This window comes from Acinonyx jubatus, chromosome A3 (genome assembly GCF_027475565.1).
Source record: "Acinonyx jubatus isolate Ajub_Pintada_27869175 chromosome A3, VMU_Ajub_asm_v1.0, whole genome shotgun sequence".
NCBI lineage: Eukaryota > Metazoa > Chordata > Mammalia > Carnivora > Felidae > Acinonyx > Acinonyx jubatus.
Window position 1 is genome coordinate 37,913,237 of NC_069388.1, and position 17,470 is coordinate 37,930,706.

At 42.8% G+C, this 17,470-nt stretch overlaps 1 protein-coding gene across 1 annotated transcript in view; it reads left to right on the top strand.

Annotated features, from left to right (window-relative positions):
• The window catches only part of SPTLC3 (serine palmitoyltransferase long chain base subunit 3), a 131,645-nt gene that overhangs the window by 106,715 nt on the left and 7,460 nt on the right, over window positions 1-17,470 (top strand). Inside the window, exons 10-11 of the mRNA XM_015079644.3 lie at window positions 11,502-11,637; window positions 16,713-16,842. Of these exons, the coding sequence (XP_014935130.1) occupies window positions 11,502-11,637; window positions 16,713-16,842 (266 nt within the window). The remainder of the gene's footprint in view (window positions 1-11,501; window positions 11,638-16,712; window positions 16,843-17,470) is intronic.

Sequence of the window (17,470 nt, forward strand, 5' to 3'; positions counted from 1 at the left end):
GGACAAGGCTTAGAATCTAATCACCACCTATCAACAATTATGATATCGTTTCTTTATAGGTTACCTATAGAATTACTTTGGTTCAAATACTGGAGTTAGAATCACTTCCTTGACAAGTACATGTGTGGACCAAATCTAGAGTTCCTTTTCTATTCTTTTGATAAATGAATGTTTTTATATTATTACATATACTAAGACTTTGTCTAGACACCGTTGAATACAGAGGTGAGTAAGCTGGGTAATTCAAGCCAATGATACCCAAAAAGCAGAAGTAAAAAATGGAGTTTTTCCTTTAATTATACAAGCAGTTAGCTGAATCCCTTACTTAACATTTCCTATGGAGACATCCAAAGCTCAAAAGTGCATGTGACTTTTTTATACACAGTAATCAGCAAGACCTGGCCACCAGCTAATCCTCTCCATCCAAGGCAAAGTACATATCTAAAATAGAGAAGAGTAGGTTGATTCTTAGGCATCCAAAATGGCATTTTCCACCGAATATGCTGGAGGAACCCCCATCTCTTCCCTCCTCCATCTTAATGATGATTTGCACTTAGGATCTTTTTCAATCAAGAAACTTCATGTTTTCATGACATTACTTGGTGACTAGTAATGAGAGGTTGAGAAACTAAAATTCCTGCAGAAAAATTACGGTTTCCCTTTACACCATAGAGTCAATGAAAAGTAGAAGAGCGTTAGGATTTTAAATCCTTGAAAGTTTTCATGGTATATACAGTCTTATAAGGCTAGTGTTAGTTAAAGTAATTCATTCTTGTAACAGACAAGTCCCAATATATTAGTGACTTAACACAATAGAAATTTATTTTTTGGCCATATAAAGTCCATAATGGGTGTTCCTGTTGGACAGGTAGCTCTCTTCCAGGAATCCAGCCTCCTTCCGTCTTGTTGCTTCTCCAGCTTCAACATATGGCTTCCAAGCTTGCCACTGAAGAGGAAGGAGAATAGAGCATGGTGTATATAATGTTTTTATGGGCCATGACTGGAAAGGCACATTTCATTTCTGCCCACATTCTATTGGCCATAACTCTATTGGCCACATGACCTTGCCTGACCACAAAGGAGCCACGGAAATGAAGTAACTGTCTGCCTAGAAGGAAATGGGTTCAGTGAATAGCTAGCCAGTCTTTGCCACAGTACTTAACCTCAGTCCAGGACATTCTTTCCCCAGACTTTTGATGGATGTATACTGTAGGAAGACACTGTATACTTTAGACAGTTTCCCAGTCTTTCTCTATTGACTTAGTAAATAAACTCTTGACCAGGAATGGAATAAAAGTAGCTAAGAAAAGAAGAAAAACAAAGTCCAAAGAACCGAAGATGAACCTCTTTCCCTTTTATAGGGACTCTCAGAGCTCTGAGTCTGGATTTTAGTACAACCATTTCTGCTTCTTTTGCACAGAACCTAGTCCCAGGCCATGGCAGTTATCAAGATCATTATCGTTATTATGTTGCTAAATTCCTCAATACTGTGCACTTTTTGGAGACAGAAAATGGACCCTGGGCATAATGCTTCTCCAGGAGAAATTAAAATGGCATGAAATTGGGACAGCTCTGGACATCAGGCCAGAACAGAGAAGAATGTATATTTTGGAAATAGTAACATATTCCCAGACAAGTAGGACTTTTTTTTTTTTTTTTTTTGGAATGGGAAATGTGATGAGACAGAATATTGTAAGTTGCAATTTAAAAAGTGCAGTTTATACACATGAACCGATTTAGGCTAGTTATCTAAAATGGATGTGTTCATTTTGAGTCACCCCAACCCTGCCACACAGCCACCCTTGGGTTCTTTGGGGACCATGAACTCAAAGGGGGCTAAGTAGTTCTGAACAAGCACTGAACCTCTGATGCTCATCATACCAGCACCCAGCAGTTGGCTGGTCAATGTGACTCATCACAAGAGGTGACTGAATTCTGTGCAGGCAGAGAAATAAAACTAGAGCATTCATATCAACATTGAGTTCATATGAATATACAATCCTGCCCAACTTCTCTTGAGGCATTTCATCTACTTTGAGAAGCACTAGTTCACGTATATTATCTCTGCATGGGTAAGTTCACACCAGATCATTCATACTGGTCCATATCTGAAATTTGAAAAAAAAAAAAATCTGAAGGCTTAAACTCTATTTTTTATTTTTTATTTTATTATCTATTTTTTATTCAACTATTAGGAAAAAGAGGAATAAAATGGCAAGGTCTTTCAAGGAAATTCATTAATTTCCTTTTTTTTTTTTTTTTAACCCTCTGAAGAGATAAAGGGATCTAAAGATAAAGGGAAAAAAAGTGAGGCTTATCATATCATGCATTTGAACTGGAAAATACAAGCATGCCTCATCTTTAAATCATTTTGTATGGATTAATTCCTTCATCCTGGTCATTTGTGAACTTCTATCATGAGATTGGCAGGTGAGGTGTTGACCTTGCTTCTAACCCCACGTGGACTTGGAGAAAGTGGCACCCGTGCCTTCCAGCTGTGACCTTGGACCTTTGCTCTGGGTCCTGGAACAGGGCACACATATTTTTACACTTGAGTTTGATAGGTTTAAAAATGGGAGTGACTAAACTGGGAAGATTTAGCATTGGGGAGGGGGAGCGGGAGGACTAGGTGACAGCAGTTTGCTCTCCAAACTTTCTCACTTTCTTACTGCTTGTATTTGACATGAGATCCATTCACAAACTCCCCTTATATGCTGTTGCTTTTCTTCAGTGCTGTGTGGGAGCTGAAAACTACCCTAATCCATCCACATCATCAAGCTCATCTGGGGCTGTTCTTACTAATATACTCTTCAGCAGGAATTCTGTTTCTTCCTCAAAGGAGGAAGAGGCAGGGAAAACCAAAAAAGAACTCTGGTTGGGGCAAAGAAATTCTAATAATTAGATATGGGGTTTTAAAAGGTCTCTCACTTCTTAGCACCTACCGGGGGCAGAGAGCAGACAGAAAAGTCAGCTTTCCTACAATTTATTTTCCCCCCTCAAACCTGGCAACATGCTGTTAGCTCTGTCTCTTGGAAGTCCCTCAGTGAATGCCAGAGGAGTGCACAGAGAACCCACCTGGAACGGGGCCATCAGAGGGCCCCCGGCATTGTTGAGGGAGGAATTAGCTGCTGCTTCCTGAAGATATGTGCTTGGTTACCCGCTGGGGACCAGACAGGGGTAGAGAAAGAGACTCGGGGCTTTCTGTGTTTTCTAAAGGTTTCAGGCCACTGGCATTTCAGCAACAGCTAATACAAAACAGATGGCCAGGCGCTACGCTCCGCTGGCTTTCAACTGAGGGGCTGCCTCCATCGTGATTAATCACCTGTGCTGGGGGGTAAAAAGTCCTACCTGGCCTTTTTGTATGCATGGACCTCAGGTTGGGGTGAGTGAGCGAAGTGACAGGCATCGCCTCTCTGCCCTGGTGCTGCTTATGTGTACGTAGGACAACGTGCATTTATCCAATAAACACAGAATGAGCCAGCAAACTGAACTCCAGCGAGCAGAGGAAGCTGGTCTGGTTGTGCAGGAGTGGCTCGCAAAACCCACCCCTTTGTTATTTCACCTTAGGAGTTAGGCAAGGGTAGAGGTTTAGGGCAGCTCAGTAAATTCTGCACTTGCTTGGAGGCCTTAAAACATTTCCCTAGCAAGAGTGTAAAGAGAATCTGTGTGTCTTTTAGATGGCACTGGGGCAAAAGGTTAGTGTGGCCACTTCCTTCCACCCTCCCCACAAACAAGATATCCTTTTACACCGTGAGCCCTACAGAAGCTTCCTCTTCGCTTTTGTCTCCTCTGTGTGGCTGGACTCTGAGATGGGGGAGTTTGTGATGGAGCACACATGAAATTCCATGTTAGCTCAGCACAACAGGAGAAGGAAAGAACATGATTCCAGCTGTAGCATCTTAGAGGGTGAAGGGGAGCTGCTGTTCCACATTGATCCTTGTTTTTCCACTGGGTCATTTTCAGCCAAGCAGCAAAAACTCCCAAATGCAGCCGATGCCATGCCCCAGCCCCTCTCTTGTCAGGGCAAGTTGCAGAGAAAACCAGCTATGCTACCAGCCACAGCTGGGGAGGATTAAGCAGGTGGATTTGTGCCTGGAGAAGCCCAGCGTGTGCTCGGGGCTAGAAAGAATGAATGTATTACTTTTCTATTTCTGCATAACAAATGACCACAAATTTAGCGGCTTAAAACAACATCATTTATTATCTCAGTCTCCTTGGGTCAGGAGTCGGGGCACAGTTTGTTCTCTGCTCAAGGTTCTCACAAGGCCAAATCAAGGTGTCTGCAGCTGGCCTCTTTTCTGGAGCTCAGGTTCCTCTCCCAAGCTCACATGTTTGTGGCAGACTCTAGTCTGGGGGGTTGCGAGAGGGAGGTCCCCATTTCCTTGCCAGCTGTGAGCCAGACCCTCTCCACTCCTAGAGACTGCTTGAACTCCTTACCATGCAGCCCTCTCCACCTCAAAACCAGCAGTGGAGAATCTCCTTCACATCAGATGCCCTTCTCCTCGAATCTCTTTCTTCAGGGAGAGCCCATGGGCTCTTCATGGGCTCGCTTAATTAGGTCTTTTTTTTTTTAATGTTTTATTTTTTTCTTGAGAGAGATAGAGAGCATGCAATAGTTGGGGGACGGGAGGGGCAGGGTGCAGAGAGAGAGGGAGACAGAAGATCTGAAGCAGGCTCTGCACTGACAGCAGCCAGCCTGATGCAGGGCTCAAACTCACAAACGGTGTGATCGGTAATGATCTGAGCTGAAGCCGGTCACTTAACCCACAGAGCCACCCAGGTGCCCCTAACCTAATTCAGTCTTAAACACTGGTTAATGTCCCTGATCCCCACACCGCTCTCTGAGGCTTCCCCAGCAGATACTTGGAAAGCCAGAGGCTTGGATTATGTAGGCAGCTGCCTTGATGGGGCTCCCCGATGGCCACTTTGACTTGCAATGTTTCTCAGAGCCCTTCCAGGAAATCCCATGAACCCAGTTGCTCAGGACCTGTCCTTTGCCACCTCCTTTGCCTTCCCGCCACAGATCAGAACAGTTGCTGACACACACCTCCTCACCCACCTCAGATGTTTGCTGCCACTCTGGCTTCCTACTTGTCCTGCCACTTCCAGTTTTCCCCCTCATCCTAATCCACATGCCACACACCATGAGCTTCCTCTTGCTCAACCCCCTCGGACCATGGCATGCCCTGCTCATGATGCTGCCATGGCTCCCCATTACCCACCAAAACCTTCCAAATCCTAGGGTGGCATTCACCACTATCAGTGGTCTGACTCCACGGGTCTTTCTCATGACTGTGGTGTAAACATTATGGCAAGTGAGTTACCCATTTCCCAGGTGCCCCCCACCTCCAAACAGACACACAAGATCAACAGAATCAATACCCACACTGTAAGTTATGACTTCAACAATGGTTCTTAACTGATGCACAACACAGTTACCCTGGGAATGTTTCTGGAACAGAATACCTACAGGGGGGGCTTTACTGTACATATTCTAGAGAAAGAAATATTCCCAGAAGACTCTGGTGTGTTCCTGTGCTTAAGAATCACTGATTTACAAAGTTTCCAGAAGGCCCCAGTCTCCCAAACTACCCTCTTTAATGTGTAGAATTCCGTAATTTGTGACTTGCTAAGATACTGCTCTCTATTTAAATGCAAATTAGCATGAAATCTTATCATTTATTCTGAAGCATTGTTGTGTGAAAACCCTGCTAATTCTGCCTAGATCTGTCTTAAGGCTCTTCCTCTCAATTATCTATTACTTGATATTTGCCCTACCATTAGACCACTTCTTTCCCAACAGCCTCAGAATATTCTTATCTTCTGCTTCACCTTAGCAGCTGGCCTGACTCCTTTACCTAGTGAGTGCTTTTCATTTCTGAAATGTGTGAATCCATGAACCATAGAATTCACACCTCACCGGACATGAATTTACCAGCTTTTCCCCATACAGCAGATTTTGATAGACCAGGAAGTATGGCTAGTTTCTGGGTCAGCTGGGTAATGCGTTAATGATCTCCAGCCTCAGTTTCTGTATCTGCAAAGAGGGCCCCAAAACACAATTTCTGTCTCATAATAGGTGTGCAGGACATGTCCATTCTCACGTCTCCTTATGAGTTAAATGCCTGATGGTATATTTGAGCAGCGGGTAGGGAGTAGAGGCAATGGTGTCCTCTTGGGGCCCTTGAAATCAGGCCGTGCAGACCGCTGTCCACCCTTAATGTCCGTCCTCCCTGCTCCTGCATGCATTCCCAGGGGTATGACTGAGGGGCCCGAAGAGTCATTGGAACATGAGTATGTGACTATAAAACACGCCGTAACCTTGGAATCTGGACATCAAAAGGGAGAGCTTCAGTGCCTGATAAAAATGTGTGTTCCTCTTAGCAAACCACTCCAAACAGTTTTCCCCATCCCACTGGGAAGCTTGTCACTGCTAATGTGATTCTTATGATTCTTGCTGCTCTGTAGCCTCTTGATCTTTCCTGAGATCACTCTGCCCCTAAGTGTGTTGGAAACAAAATGTCCTGTCTGGTGTCCAGAGCTTAAAATAACAGACTGCTGGGTTCCTGCTGTCACACTGACACTTGACTCCAAGGTCTCTCCCCAGTACCAACCCCCCATGCCAGGGGGGAGAAGCCATGGGTGAATGGACAGACAAAGAAGGGGCAAGAGACAAGGAGATTAGTCATTCTCAGGCCATTCAAGCATTCTTTAACATCAGTTTGATTTTTCAGAAAGGTCAACTTCTTAAATTGTGAGAAATATTCTATGGAAACACTCCTCCCATCTCTAAAAACAGGGACAACATTTTCCAAGCAATGTTGCCTAAGGGCATATTTGAGGTTGTCCATAGACAGTCCGTTGACTGTATTGTGACTGTCACGGTGGTGTGCTAAATAATTTAAGGAGGCAGAGCAGCATTCATTTCTTTATGTGCATTTTTAAAGCCTGAGAAATAACAAAATAAGTCACTATGTGGCATCTGGGCATATTCATATCTTGTCTGGTAGCCAGGTTGCTTGCAAAATCTGCAGAAAATCGAGAGTGGCACTGGAGCTGGCTCACAAGCTTGTAAAATCCACCTCTTCCTCCTAGTGTTTCAGAGGGAAATGCCTCTCTCTCTCTCTCTCTCTCTCTCTCTCTCTCTTTTGCATGCCAGTGGTTCAGCAGACAACAAATTTTCCTTCTTTAGCTTTTGATGGGTCATTCGGGGAGTCTCCACTGTCTGTGATGCCTTCTGGCCCTCTGGAGATTGACTTGTCCCAAACATATTTTTGGAAACGCCACAGACGATTGTTTTTATTAGGGGACTGCAAAGCTTTGTAGTGGGATGCTTTGTGTTTTATTTGTTTTCCTTCCCCTGACCCAGCTGTTTTTGTTTTAACAGCACTGGAGAGAAGGTTAAAGTATTTGTGGCCTCCGTTAACCTAGCCCATCTCTCAAGTTGGCAGAGCTAGAAATCTGAATGGGTAGAACGGCAGTGTATAGGTCAGCTGCCTGGATGGGTTCATCCATATTTTATCCAGCCTCATGAGAGGGCTGAAGGGGACACTTGGGTTGATCTCAAGTTGAATGAGCACTTTGGAGCAGACAGCTGTCAGGGGAGCAGGTCACCTGCCACAAAATGTACTACCCAAGCACCCAAGCACTGATTAACTGCTGAGATGTAATCGTGCCAAACAAGAGGCCACGACATGTGCCCATTTTTTATTTTCCACATCTAACTGAGAAATAAGACATAGGGCACGGCTCTTAACACAGAAATGCATGGCTTTGGGCTTGGACCGGCAATGGTGGCTATTTCTGAGATATCTGAGTCTCCGTGGCTATATCTTGTCAAAAAACAAAATTCATGCCTGGGTCCCATTTCCATAGATACTTATTTAATTGGTCTGGAGTGCAGTCCGGGCATGGGATTTTTGCCAACCTGTCCAGATGATTCTGAGGTGCCATTGAGGTTACTTGGAACTACTTCCCTATGGAAAAAGGTAATTAACCTTTCAAACACCTGCTGCATGCCAGGCACAGTACTAAGCATGTTTCTACATTAACCCCTTTATTTCCACCTATCTTTCTGTGTGATAAGCTTATTTATCTGTATTTTACAGGTAAAACCAAGGTTTTAAGGCCTTAAATTGTCCAGGTGGAGTTTAGTTTTTTAGTCCATTTCACTCCAAAGCCTATTCCTTTTTCAGAGAACCCAGAATATAGCAAAATAAACACTCGTATAAACTCTCCAGAACCCTACATAAGAGATCAGCTCATTTACTTATTTATCTGAGCAGAGACCTTCCCTGTCTTCTGTGTGATATGTGAAAGAAGAACAAGAAATTTTGGAATTAGAGACTTTGAGTGTTAGGAAAGGAATGTGGCTGCAATGCCCAATCTCCGTGCCACCCTGGCATGGCCATCTCTGTACAAAAAGACAAGTGCTAAAATTTCCTCCTTCTCTTACAAACACTCTTAGAGCAAGGATCTCAAAGCACAGCATAATTAATAAAATCACCCACATCCTGTCTAGATGAATAGCATTTTATATATACAAATTCCTTTCTGCCCCCAGGCCCTACAAGAGTAGAATGTTTCCAATTTTAAAGAGTGAGCAACAGAGTAATTGAAAGGAGCTGTATCTTGGCCGATCCAAAGGACCTCAAAGGCATTAATAGTGATCTATATGAGAAAACATGGTGACCACGAAGTGTATCATAATGGCTTGTCAGCCATGCTGTGCTAAATGATTCAAAGATAGAAAAGACAGGGCAAGAAGAAAACATTGAATTCTTAAGAGTCAGCTACCCCTGGGATCAATATTCTGATCTATTCAGTCAACTCTCCAAACAATCTAGAAGCAGTTAAGTGATGACATTAGCTGATGATCCAGTTACTTGGGTTAATCAAGGCAAAGGGGACAGACGGGGCCAATTAAGTAGCTGGGCAGCCCAATGATAGATGAGTCATTATGGGCAAGCGCAAAGATAATGCCATTGGGAAAAGCAATTTAAGTCATTCATGAACTTCCAGGCCAGGAAATCCTTCTGGTCTTTGAGGGGGATCATTTAGGAATCATCAGACCCAGCCTGATGAAGTCATCTATTCATTGTGCAGCTAACAATCAACAAAAGAGCTAAACGTACAAGGCGACAGGCCATATGGAATACATTTTGGTGGCTGATGTATATCTCTGCCTTCATTTGAATCACCTTCATTAAAACAAGTCTTACTCCAGCCCCTCTTTTTCTTTTCATTCTTCTTCTACAATATCTCCCTACTTGTTATGCTATCACCTCCCTAAACACGCAGTCTTGATGTATAGATGAATTTTTTAAATAAAGACAAATTTAAATAAGTTTAAATAAATAAATAAACTGTGCACATACAAGTTTCCAAGAAACCCTTCAGCATGTTACAAAGCAATTCATCTTTAAGCACCAAGGAGGCTTTTTCTATGCAGCAAAAATTTAACATATGAGTTAAAGTAAACCATACTTGAAGCTACCTGTTCCTTTAAAACCAAAGGCCAAACCAGGGACCCCAAAATGAAGGTTACCAATGATTGCCATGTTAACAAATTCGGTGAACACTAATTTATCTCCTGAGTTATCTTCTTCCTCTATGATTGCTGTTTTTGTCATCCTTTTAAGTTCATCCTCTTCCCAACCATGAAATGTTGGATTCTTCAATTCCTGTCCTTTTTTTCTCAATCTACCCATCACTCCAGCCTTATCTTGCCCCACATTTAACCACATCTTACCTGGTTCTCAACTACTCTTTTCTTCTACAAACCACTAGACCATTGCACCTGTTTCCTGTACCTGAAATGCTGTCCTCTGATATTTTGCCTGTTAACATTTGTCCACCTTTCTGATCTCAGCTCACTCATCATTTATTGACTTTCTCAAATTTGATCCAATCTTTCTAATATGGGTTCTCATAACACCATATAGCATTCTCTACAGCACTTATTAGATTTGCAATTTTACATCCATTTTTAGATGTAATCTCAGTCTTCCCACTAGACTATAAGCTCTCCCCTGTTCCTCCATATGATGACAAACATGTAGCCTGAGGATGACCTCATTCTTATACTTCTTCTTCAGCAGATCTGAGAGACTGATGAGCCCAGGTTGTATTCCATAGCCAATATTCAAGGGGATGGAATGTTCCAATTGGCCACGTCTTGATCATGTGCTACCCTTGTAGCAAAGAGAAAAGTCAGGGCCAACTCTAACTGAACATCATGGACCTTTGGAGGAAGGATGCTGAACAGGAAATGCCCACTGTGAATCCTTTTGCCAAGACACAGTCTGAGGCCAACTCTCCAAGAAGGAACTGGAGAAACCTGATTAACATATTTATTGACATTTTTACCCATTTTCCACCAGGAGAGTTAAAGATACCAAGGATCGATGTCCAGAATATTGAAAAATTAGTAGAACAAGAGCTCTGATCAGTTTTAATGGACACCTGACCAATCATAATAGAGGTCAGCTATAGCAGCTGTTCCTGCTCAATAGCCACCTTGCATCAGATGCAAACACTGGAGTGATTTCCAGGGGACTTAAACATCCAGTTCTGTTCAATCTTCTGTATTGAGCACACACACTCTGGTTTTGGCTGTTTTGCTCATTTACTTCATAGAGTAGACATGTTTCTTCAGAACTCTTTCCACTCTTTAATTCCCTTTGTCCTCTCATATGTGTGATGTCCTCACTGGGACACACATGGAGGCCAGAGACTTTTGAGCTGAAGCATCAATAACCTGGAAATGGACAGAGGTACCTTCCTTGACCTTCTGTTTGGAGCCCACACCATCATTTTTTGTGGTTGGGGAAAACAGAGGTCCCCTTCTTCCCTTCCCTCTATTCCCTTCCCTCTATTACTCTACTACTATCAAATGCCTCAGAAAACAGTTGTGGTCTCAGCTGGACCTATTTTTGTTCAGGGATGTGCGACCCCTTTAAGTTCAGGTTAGGTGAAATGCTCTTTGATTGGAGACTTAGATGAGAAACAACTTAATGGGTCAGCTCAAGTTGGCTAAAACAACTGGTGTGTGTGTGTGTGTGTGTGTGTGTGTGTGTGTGTGTGTGTGATTTCTTGTCACGTTCCCTTAGCCTGAGTTAATGTCTTTAAAGCACTTAGAACAGAATCCATACATGGTAGGTACCTAGTAAATGATAGTTCATTTCCTTCCTTCTTACTAGACACCCTTTTTGTCCCCTCATCACCCCACAGACTAGCCTACTTTTAGTTGCTAGCAGTACCTAATAACACAATTCCCCCCACCCACCCACCCATTGGATCCTGTCTTCCAGACTCAGGACAGTTCTCAGATATCAGTGCCCACACTTGCTCACCAAGAGATATTACCCACCCTATTTTGACCCCCTCCCAGCTAACGACGCAGGTCTGCAGAAAGACTTAGGAATGCTTGCCAAGTCAATCTGACCTTTGCTTCTCTCTTCCTGGTGGTATTGATGGATTTCATGCCTGTCTCCTTTCAGGGCTTCAGAGAGTACGGCAACTTGCAAAAAATACAAGATACTTCAGACAGAGACTGAACGAAATGGGATTCATTATCTATGGCAATGAGGAATCTCCCGTCGTTCCCCTGCTCCTTTACATGCCTGCTAAAGTAGCGTGAGTATTCAGTAGACTCTCAGAATAACGGTGGAGCCTCAGGGTGATCTGATAAAGACAGTGCTTCTGACTCTATGAGGCTCCTTCAGCATTGGCATTGCTTATGCGCTTTGAATGGGGTGCCGAGTTCAGAATTCATTTGTATAGTTTCTCGGAAGCCCCCGGCCAACCCATCAGCAGGGCCTTTTCACAGGTCTTCTAAGAAGGGAATCAAGGGGCACATGGGTGGCTCAGCTGGTTGAGCATCCAACTCTTCTCTTGATTTCAGCTCAGCTCATGATCCCAGGGTCATGTAATTGAGCCCCACATCGGGCTCCACACTGAGCATAGAGCCTGCTCAGGACTCTGTCTCTCTCCCTCTCACTCTCTCTTTCTCTCAAGTAAAAAACAAATTAAAAAAAAAAAAAAGGAACCATGTGCTAAGGCTCACCACTTTTGAGCTCTGTGAATTTAGGTGTCACCTGCTGGGTCTCAACTGTAAATTAAGGATGAACCTGTGCCTCCTTCTGCCCCATGATCTTTTTCAAGGAGAACTTCTGAAGACCATCTCTCCCAACATGTGAAAACAACATTACCAGGCTCTGTGCTTTCTCCACTGATTTTTCATGGCCATCCTCAGAAGAAGGCACCCTTATTTCAAGTGTGGGAGAAACTGAGGCTGATAACAATTAAATAGTTTGCCCAAACTCCTATAAGTTAAGCAGTAATAAAATCAAGAGACTACCAAGAGACAAACCCAAACTTGGGCTCATGCTCTGAACACCAAACTTTAAGCCTCCCCTATAAACCTGTGCGGAGTTGTTTCCCATTGATTACAGCTCTGAAATTGAGCATGAGAATAGCTGCATAAAGAGAAAAAAATGACTATTTCTCAATATGGCATAGACAATTTTATACATGAGCCATTCTCCAACCTGCCACACACTACCTCTGTTATCAAAAGGAACTTAATTAAAATCCTTTCTAAATGTAAAATATTTATTTGGGTGTCTGGCCATGTGCACGATGGAAAGTAATAGTCAACATCTATTTATGAGATTCTACTGGTCCTGACTCTCCTGCAACATAACCCTATTGTTGGAATTTTTTTTTTTACTCTCTAACAGTCTCAATAGATTGGCAGAGTATTTTAAGTATAGATAAGGGGCTCTGGGGCTAGCAGTTGAGAACTCATGATGGTTAGGAATGAGTTATTAGTTTCTGAAAGATTGATTCTTCAGCATATGCTTTTGTGTCATTTCACCACAGCAAAATAACAAAACACACATATGAGTTCTTTAGTGTGCCACACCATTACCATCAGTGGGTCCTTTGTTCACAGATCTGGGTCAGGCTATGCATGTAGTGGGCAAGAAGACAGTGTGCTACAGAAACATCACACAGGATACTGCTCTGTACTTATGGCAGGGAGGAGGTATAACTGTGATTCAAAATAGCAGATAATCCCAAACCCTTTACCATCTGATTTCAGAAGGCACAAAAGAAAGCCTATGTTTAATCAGAGTGGTTGGCAAAATGGGGTGTTCTGGAAGTAAGATTCCACACTTAGCCCATGTCTATCTAATATTTTATCACTAGCTCAAATGAAGACACCAAAAATAAATTTGTTTTATTTTTGAGAGCCTCAAGTGCACAACACCGGAGGGAGGCAGTAGGGAGTGTAACAGGTAGTTCTGACTTTGATGGTGGAGGTTGGAGATAGAATCTCAACATGCTGGAAAAATGAATCCATGTAATGAGAAGAGTTCACAAATAGTAAAAACAAATGCATTTAAATTCAATAATTCAACTTTGCATAGCAAAGAGAGAGGGCGTACCTCTGCTCTTTTATATGTCAGGAATCCTAACTGGACAACAGCCAATATGAAAAATAAAAACAGGGTGTTACTTGTAAAAGTATGCTCCTTGGTGTATTGAGGAGTCTGGAATGAGAAAGGATTTGACCCTACCTCTTCCTACCTGGGGGATCTTGGACAAGTTGTGCAAACTTATGAAGCCCCAGTTTTCTCATTTTTAAAATGGGATGTAAGGGGCGCCTGGGTGGCGCAGTCGGTTAAGCGTCCGACTTCAGCCAGGTCACGATCTCGCGGTCCAGGAGTTCGAGCCCCGCGTCAGGCTCTGGGCTGATGGCTCAGAGCCTGGAGCCTGGTTCCGATTCTGTGTCTCCCTCTCTCTCTGCCCCTCCCCCGTTCATGCTCTGTCTCTCTCTGTCCCAAGAATAAATAAACGTTGAAAAAAAAATTTTAAATGGGATGTAATTGTGCCTATTTCATAAGGCCATTGTGAAGATTAAGCAAAATGAGGCCTATCAGAATAAAACATGTTGTTTCTTTTTTTTTTTTAATTTTTTTTTTAACGTTTATTTATTTTTGAGACAGAGAGAGACAGAGCATGAACGGGGGAGGGTCAGAGAGAGGGAGACACAGAATCCGAAACAGGCTCCAGGCTCTGAGCTGTCAGCACAGAGCCGGATGCGGGGCTTGAACTCACGGACCGCGAGATCGTGACCTGAGCCGAAGTCGGCCACTCAACCGACTGAGCCACCCAGGCGCCCCGAGCCCAGAATTTAAAGCCAGTTCCATTGGCCTCCTACACCAGAGCTCTTTTCAGTGTATAGCACGGCCTCTGAAGCTTCAGTCCACGGAGGAAAACATGCACATCTCATTAAAGCAACACAGACTATAAGTTTAACTCTCTTTAATGTCATCTTTGGTGAATCAAAAGGCATCAATCACTGCAATGGAAAGAAAAATCTAATTGCTTGGGTTGTCTATGGAAACTTAGAACAGGTTAGTTACAAAAGGTAATATCGTGTATTGTTGGCAGGAGTTGCTGGCAAGGGCCTCCCTGCTGCCTGGCCTTGTTTCCTTCTCAAATACTTCTTCAATGGAAAGTTTATACATAGAAAAGCTTTTGAGACAAGGAGTTAATTGTAGAAGCCAGTGTATGAGCACTTGATCTTTCATTTGCTCATTTTAAACCCTTTGATTTTACTAAAGAATTGTGATTTCTCCACATTTCCACCGACTGCAGAATGAAAATAAAGTCTCTAGCCACATATCCTTTTGGGCAAAGTTTTGTTGCAGCTCTTACCACTGGAATCTTCTATGACGTTCAGTACAATGTGATTTCACCCATGAAACATTCACTCAGATAATCAAGAATGTATTTATTATTTGGTACAGAGTTTACCAAATAAACTTGGGCCTTGTGATACACTTGGAGGATGAGAGGATACAAGAGGTGGGGATGCTGTACATAACGCAGTGCTAATGTTTTTATTATTATTATTATTATCCACATAGTTTGGTTTCTTGCAGCCCACACTGGCTTTAATTTGCTTTGGGGAGTACAAATCCAGAGGCTCATTATATAAAATGTTCAGGGCAATCAGACACATTAACTGGAGAAGGCCAGGTTTAGTAGTGTAAATTTTAAGCCCAAAAGTGCTCCAGGGAGGCCTCAGATTAGCCTAATGAATCAACAGTCATATATTTTGCTCTGCATTCTTTGGCAAAACTCGCTTCCTCTGGTACAAAGAGAAACATGCAGACAGTGAAAATGGTCTTTTGGGAGTCCCGAAAAGTAGCCTGAGATCATGGGTCAGGTAGTTTGTATTCTAGCAATAAAAGCCCTTGCCTTGTTTCTCAGATAATTATGAGCTCTCATCCTGTGTAGTTCCATGGGCAGCCTTCCATAGGGTGAACAAGAAAGAGAAAGAACAGCCTCTGTTTTCAAGCTTTCTCAGAAAGCTTCGTCTCCTTGTTAATCTTCCCAGTCCAAATAGAAGGCGTATCTTGCCTTGCATAGGCCACAGGGCCAGAGAGGCAGTGTTCTCAGTAGGTCTTGCAATCTCCATCACTTTGTCTGATAACATGCATTCTGCATCAGGTAACCAAAAAGGCAGACAGCTCCATGGCAAGAGGAATGAATAAATGAACAGGCCCATTCTCCACGTCTGGTTCAAGAATCCTTCCTGAGTTATGACTGGAAGGTTTGTGTGGTGCTGTCAGCTTCCAGCCTAAAATAGGACACCAGAAACCTCTTAATGCTAAGAACAGATCTGAGGCATTTACCTTGATTGTGGGCAGAGACATTTCATAATTAAGGTTTCCCACAGAGAGCAACAGAGCACAAAATGGGCAAAGATTCACTTGGGGGCACATGCCTTTTTGTCTGATGTTGGCTCTTAGCACAAAAAAATTGCAGACTTTGAGAGCTTGATATTCTAGAATTGTCACCTGAGATTAGCTCTGTGAAAGAAGGAGGCTAGAAGAAGATAAGAGAAAGGAATCATAGTTTAGAAAGCTTTTACCCTGTGTCAAAAAGCATTGCAGTTATAGGACTTATATCCTACAGGCTGCATCTACGGACCAGCCACTCTGTGTATGCACATTTCTTTCCCTGTCTCCCTCCCCATTTCCCCTTGAACCCAGTCAATGGGTTTATTATCCCTGACCATACCTGGATGTATTTATTCACACAATAAAAAATGAGGAGACCCTTGCCGTTTTCCATGTCTGGTTTAATGAGGGCAAAAAATATATATCTTTGGCTCTGGAGTGAGAATACATACAGCTCAGGATTGGCTCCTGCAGACCCTCAGATCCTGGTTCTCAAATTCTTGTCACTAAGTACAGGCTTCTTGAAATTTCCGTATTCTGTTATTGGTATTAAACTTTTAAAACATACAACTTTGCACTTCATGTATGTTCTTTCTTTATGCAATTGCATTGTGTTAGCTTTGGGGTTTTTATTCCTAGAAACCCTTCAGACAAAGGATGCCAACTTGTTAAACCAGGGTTATATACATCAGCTTTTTTTGCTCTATGTCAGAGACTCAGTACTCACAATGCTCTAATGAATGTGCTGGACCCGATAATATACACACTCAGCCATGGGTGCCATGGAAGAACTGCCCCATTTCCTTGTCAATTATATGTGACAGAAGCTTAGTAACTTTAATCATTTTTACTTATTGATATAAAATAAGAAATGTCAACTAGCCGTATTCTTTCTCCTGCCATGTAACTTTGTCATCTCTCAGTTAACCTCCTCTTTTACCTTTCCCATAGGGCTTTTGCAAGGCATCTATTAAATAGAAAAATCGGGGTGGTGGTCGTTGGATTTCCAGCTACTCCCCTCGCAGAAGCTCGGGCTCGGTTTTGTGTTTCAGCAGCACATACCCGGGAGATGCTAGACACAGTAAGTACACGACAGGCCAACAGAATCTCCAGCACTGGTGCCTTGCATTCTGAGCACATTCATTTATTGAGCTAGCTTCGGTGTCCCTGGGTTTCTCTTGGTGGTGTAGAAAAACAACACTCATAAACTCACTGCTAAAAAAGCAAGGGTATGCCAACAACGTCCAACAATGTGATCAACTCAGGGGATAGAAAAGAAAATGAGTTTAGTGAAGACTTAACTCAAGTCAGTACTTGGCTTCATAAAACAGACTGAGTAGCCACATGTTATGCTATTTACTTGTTCTTAAATGCAAAAGCTAACCTGACGTGTTATTTCAGCATTAACTTCCCACAACCTGACATTTTTCGTAGCCACCAAGCCCATCATAATAAAATATGATCCAATGAAGCAACGTGTTGGAAAAACAATAACAAAGACAGATCTATCATATCATCCAGACCTACATGACGTGTAAACGATTTAAAAACCACATTTCATTGTCCTTTGGTTTTGATCTTTATGTGAATGAGTGATATCAGAAAACTAAGCCATCTTAATCAGTGTGGGGTTGATGGAACTGTCTCATAATGTCAGTGCAGTTTAGCAAACACACTGACTGTCTAGTATGTGCAAAACCCTAGGGCAA